This window comes from Agelaius phoeniceus, chromosome 1 (genome assembly GCF_051311805.1).
Source record: "Agelaius phoeniceus isolate bAgePho1 chromosome 1, bAgePho1.hap1, whole genome shotgun sequence".
Classification (NCBI taxonomy): Eukaryota; Metazoa; Chordata; class Aves; order Passeriformes; family Icteridae; genus Agelaius; species Agelaius phoeniceus.
This window is the reverse complement of record NC_135265.1, coordinates 59,881,083-59,887,082: the sequence shown is the minus strand read 5'-3', so window position 1 is coordinate 59,887,082 and position 6,000 is coordinate 59,881,083. Positions and strand designations below refer to the sequence as shown.

Below are 6,000 nucleotides of genomic sequence, written 5' to 3'. Positions count from 1 at the left end.
TAAGAAAGAAAGGAAAGAAAGAAAGAAAGAAAGAAAGAAAGAAAGAAAGAAAGAAAGAAAGAAAGAAAAGAAAGAAAGAAAGAAAAGAAAGAAAGAAAGGAAGAAGGAAGGAAGGAAGGAAGGAAGGAAGGAAGGAAGGAAGGAAGGAAGGAAGGAGAAGGAAGGAAGAAGGAAGAAAGGAAGAAAGAAGAAAGGAAGAAAGGAAGAAAGGAAGAAAGGAAGAAAGAAGAAAGGAAGAAAGGAAGAAAGGAAGAACGGAAGAAGGAAGAAAGGAAGGAAAGAGAAAGAAGAAAGAAAGAAAGAAAGAAAAGAAAGAAAGAAAGAAAGAGGGAAAAGATTTACTTCTTATATTGAGTGATTTTGATATGTGTTGTCCATTTTCATGGTTAGTGTGTCTGTGTATCACACACCTCAAAATAATGTAACTGGTTATCTGTTACAGTGGTTTGTGCTCCCACACTAGAAAACAAGAGGCAGAGCAGCCCTAGATTTATAGAACTCTGTAGTATTTGAAGCAGTTTTTTCTCACATGAACCAGCTGTCTGAACTAAAAGAGGAAGACATTACAATCCAGGTATTAGTGCTTAGTAGGTGAGAGTAGATATCACCAACTACTTGAATAAGACCAATACATTTCTTCAAGTAGAAAGGCTTCTTCTATCAGAAACTAAAAATTCACAGTCACATGCTGTAATGTATGAACTGAGAAGCTGCAGTAGCCACTGTGTCCCTCGTACCATTAGAGATGACAACTGACACTCCAGGATGCTGTCATGACACAACAGACACTGTTATTCAGCAAAATTGGTCAATACACATACACAGCACCTACAAACACAAAATCTCTGACAGGAAAGCAGTAGAATCATAGATGCTGTTCCCATATAATTTTTCTGCATTATTACAAGTCAAAAACCTGCAAACTGCAGTATTACAAACTGCAAACCTGAGTCTGCTTGTTTGTGTCTACTCTAATTCTGTTTTGCTTTGCATTGTAATTAAATTTATGACTCAGATAAAGAAATAAAGGAAAGTATAAGCAGTACAAGGAAAAAAAAACCCAACAACCACAAATAACAACTAAAAAATAATGGCTTTTTATAACATGTTAACCTTTCAGGAGGAAGTGCACTGTAACTTGACTTTTCATATACCATTTAACATTAGGCATGAATGAACTGTTTACCCTTGCAAAATTATCCAGCTTGTCTTTGTCATATAAGATTCTCAGCATTCCAGCACATAGTGGACAGCAGGCTCCTAGGTGAATTAAAGAAATCTCAGTAATATAAACAAGTAGTCTTTTCAATTTTAAGTAAGCAAGAGTCAAAATTTGAATATTAACTAAGCATGAAAATAGCAAAATTACCAAAGCAAAGTAAATGTTTCAATTTGACAGCAGAATTGCACATTTCTAATATTATTTTAATATTGAAAACATTTATAATGAAAAATCTGTCACCTTTCCACACACTTTTACTACTATCAGCATGAAGCAACATGAACTTTCACTCTTTTTAAGATCCTTCATTATTGTAACCTAAAAACTGGAGGCACTGTGTGTACCACAAGATTTTGTATGGATGCATGCATATCACCTACAAAAATGATGGATTTCAAGAGCTGATGATATAGCTAGGACATGACAGAAGCTTTATGCACATTGCAAGCATTGATTTCTGCAATTACACCATATTGGAGAGTAAAACCTTTAGATAACAAGGGAGAAAAAGTGCTTTTCTGACAGATGTTATATTTCTCCTACTGATTTTCCTCATCACGTCAGAAACCAAAGGAATAATATTTCAACTTTCTATCCATGGCTGTGTATTAAATCCACTCACCAACTTATATGTAGTTCACATTCACACAGTGACATTTACAGTACTGAATGTGATTAAAAAGCACAAAGACCTTTTTCAAAGGGGGCAAGAAAGGCGAAAAATAAATAAAACTTTCATTTTAAGAACAGAGCTTTTCTTGCTCTGTGTATTACCTGTGATTAGTTGTTGTTTCATAAAGGAAGCACTTGTGGAAACAATAAAAAACTGGTTCAAACCAGCACATTGCAAAACTACTCCTGCTGTCTTCCACAGTACTGTGAATACATGTGGTATTTTACTCTGTCTCCTAACTAACTAGATACCATCTTTGCCCTTCTGGGAACCCGATGCTGATGACAGCTCAGCATTCCAATGTGGTATCTGTGTGCCACTTCCGAAAAATTACTCACCAGATTCCTAGATGCATCCTACCCTGGACACCAAAGAGCTCATTTGTTTCTCCCAAACTCATCCCAGCTGCCAGTCTCTAAGGGACCGAAGGAGCATCCCCCTAAAGCCAAGGTCCTTCCAATTCAGTTTTACTTATCTGAGTCCTGACACTGGCTGGTTCTAGCCCTAAGCAGAGCCATCGCTTTATGCTTTCCGTTCATACAACATGCTAAAGCCTGTTTTATTCCAAGCATCGCCCTGGAGAGCTGGAGAACCCTGTCTGCAGTGACCAGCCCACCTGGCGCCAGGACAGGTTTGCAGGCAGTGGCAGAGAGCTGGGGGCATCTGACGAAGGCGCACTCGGAGTGGGAGCTGCGGTCAGAGAGCACGCCCACGGCCTGGCAGTGTCCCTGGTAGTCCACGGCCACACGGTCGGCGAAGGCGGCACAGACGCTGCCGTAGGTGTCCCCGTTGTGCCCGCACACGGGCTCCGGTGACCTGCAGAAGGGCTGGAACACACGGCAGCGCCTGCAGCTACGGCTCAGCCCCGCCGCACAAACTGCCGAGTCGTTTCAACACCAGAAAAGGCAAAGTTAATGGGAACTCACTGCTAACAATGTCAAACCTTTGGAAAGGTAGGAAATCTAGAGGAAATAACCTGCCAGTTTTATGAATGGGCCATAAATGAAAAGGTAAATACTTCAAAAAGGTGACAATCTGAGAAATGCACAATAAAACATATTTCAGAAACTAAAAACTTTTGTTCTGTGCAATGCTTAAATAAAACGACCATATTTAAATTAACCTATGAAATAAATTCAAATAATTATAATTTCACTATAACTTAAATTATTCTACTAATAATTAAACAACTCATTAGTAATTTATTAGTTCATCTTAGTGCGGCTTTGTGTGCTTAAAATTTAGTGTGCATGCGCATGTGTTTCTAACACATTCTTGTATATTTTTATATATCACTTATTTACCTATATTACTTATATCTGTGTATATGTTATTGTAAGGTGACAGAACCACCTTGTCTAACACCACCATAGAGAGTGGTGGGATGCAAAAACTAAACCTAATTTTAATCCTTCTCAAGGATTAATATGAAGACTAATCCAATGCAGACTAACTAGAAATTTATTACAGACTGCCTAGTATGTAAATAGATCCTGAGCAATGAACTTGGTAAACATGGGGCACAATCATACAAAAAGCTAAAGACTTTGTATGACTGGGCATTATTTTATATTTCAATGAGTTAAAATTGGTAAGAATTAGCATTTAAGTGACCAAGGACCTGCACTAATTACTGCAAACACATCTTAGCGTGCAAGCTTTAATAGTATATATAGGAAGATATAAATATCAAGAGTATTACCCCCAAGAAAGCATAAGTAGAGCTTTTGATCGGCTTTGAGACAACTGTTAACTAAAGCAGAGAAACACTTGACAAAATTCTGAAGACTGTGAGATTATTTTTATACTAGTTAAAAATAAGTTTTTAGATTACTACTTTTTATTAGCTATAAACCCCAAAAAGAATACTTAAAAAAGACCCAACAAGCAAACAATATCTAAAAAAATAAAAATAAAAATTGTTAAGTTGAACACCAAGGAACAAAGAAGATTTGATACTTATTGCCAGAACCACTTCCTACCTGGCATGGTCCTCGGTACGCCAAAGTTTTTCCTTTTTGGTACAAAGTACACAAGTTAGTGTATTCCACATTGTCTGTGTCACAAACAGGATCCCGTGTCTGGTCACAATTTAACTGCCTTGGCACACATTCATGCTGGCTGCATTCAAACTTCTCAAAACTGGTCAAGCACACTTGTTTCTTTGGTATGCACCTGCAGAAAGTCATAATAATTTCATGTCATGTCATAGGATTATTTTGTTTTTAATTCTCAAAAATCGAGGGAAAATATTTTCAGTGAAGTTTTCTCCAGTGCTTTAGAACTACCTGTGGTTCAGCAGAGCTGCAGGAAATACAAGCGATAGAACACTCTGAATAGCCCTTTCCAGGTCTCATCACAAAACTGGAAGAGTTTCACACGTTTACTCGATATATGTCAACACAACTGCAGTTTCCACTAATATTTATCTTTTACCAAGTATTTTTCAGTGGATTATTGACAAAGGCTTGGATAAACTTCTTACCTACTCCCATACTTCATTTTGTAAATGAATATTTGAGAACAGCTAGGCTAGAGAAAACACGGAAACAGCAAGAAGAAAAAAATTGTATTGCAGAGGTCTAACAAGACCTACAAGATTATATGGTTTCAATTACAACTATCTAATTGGATTCTAGCTTTGGAGGTCTGGGATATTGTATAGCATCCCACCTAGAGGATGACTGCAAACAAACAGAAAAATCTCATATTTACACCTTCTTGGCATCCATTCCTCTGCAGCCTTCACAGACAAGTACAGACAGAAAACCAGCACAATTTCTTTCCCCTTTGTATTAAACATGTACCTTCCATGATCTTAGATGCAAAGCATTTGGCATAGGCCCAGCAAGGCATCCCTCTGCTAGAGGAATGCCAGCCAATGCAGCCTGCTGAGCAGGCTGATGAAAGCTCTCATGGCTCTCTGGACAACTCCCTCCCTCCATTAATCACAGCAGTGCTACCACCACTGGATAATGCAAAATATGTCCTTATTCTCTCTGCGTGCTGCACTCCCATGCATTACAGACACGCCTTTGATATTAGGGAAGGCTTGGAAATTCTGAGATTTAAACACTTCACAAGTGTAATGTAAGATCCTAAACACATTTCAAGTGCATCAGGGGCATCTTCAGATGAGCATGTTCAGTTTGAGCTACATTATCAAACTGACCCAGAAAAATGTATTGTGTACAGTCCTTTACTGAAACTACAAATTGAGGTACTAAGCATAATGGTATTTTGAAAAAATGGAAAGCCTCTATGTACTCTACAAATTTCAAACATAAAAGGTAAAAAATGTTTATCCACAATGCAGATTTGAAATTCCAATTTTGAATGCCATTATGGCTGTAACAGCTACAAAACTACAGTGTTTTCTCAGTATTTTTCTGCATCATGCCATTTCAAGTGCAGAAAAAGGAAAAAACCCTAAAATTGCTACAATCAGCTTTCATGAAAGCACATATTACACAACTTATTTTGATGGCTTTCTTTCAAAATAGAAAAATACACTAATTCAAAGGAGACTGCAATATTGCACAACACTGGGAAAATTGAAGACAGAGACCAATATTGTGAGCCACAGACTTTGATCTCTGTAAGAAAGGTCAGATTTTTTTTTGCCTGACACTAGTACAAAGCATATTTTTGTTTTAATATATTTGTCTATGCAGATTTTGCTTTTCTTGATATTGAAAAACCAGAGATTGTACAGACATAGTTTTCACAAGATTTCAGTTTAAGAAAAAAAGGGTGATTGATATTTTCCTATTTTAGAGACAAAAAGCACAGATTACTGACTGAATAAGCAAGACTGAGTCCAAGTCTTGAATTCAGATGTGGGTCTTCTTTTAAACTAGTAAAAGAAGGTGTGAAACAAAGTAGTAAAATGGCAGTTATTGCCATTTTGACAAAATCTGATTCTCCCACTTTTGAAAATGTATGTGAAGTCTCCTTTATTGCTCAACTGAGATCTGCATAATGAATTTAATTGGCATAACACTACAAAGCTGGAACCAAGCACTGGCAGTTATTACAGTCCAATATTACAAACTATGATAAATAAAAAGCAGCTACTTCAAACAGTTATTTTTATTGGACTATG

The 6,000-nt window shown here is 37.2% G+C and overlaps 1 protein-coding gene across 6 annotated transcripts in view; it reads right to left on the bottom strand.

Moving 5' to 3' along the window:
• The window catches only part of RECK (reversion inducing cysteine rich protein with kazal motifs), a 45,828-nt gene that overhangs the window by 2,642 nt on the left and 37,186 nt on the right, over nt 1-6,000 (bottom strand). For all 6 annotated transcript variants that reach the window (XM_054647287.2, XM_054647281.2, XM_054647282.2 and 3 more), the window contains 3 exons: nt 3,878-4,070; nt 2,512-2,722; nt 1,187-1,260 (listed from right to left, as the gene is read on the bottom strand). In XM_054647287.2, coding sequence (XP_054503262.2) covers nt 1,187-1,260; nt 2,512-2,722; nt 3,878-4,070 — 478 coding nt within the window. The remainder of the gene's footprint in view (nt 1-1,186; nt 1,261-2,511; nt 2,723-3,877; nt 4,071-6,000) is intronic.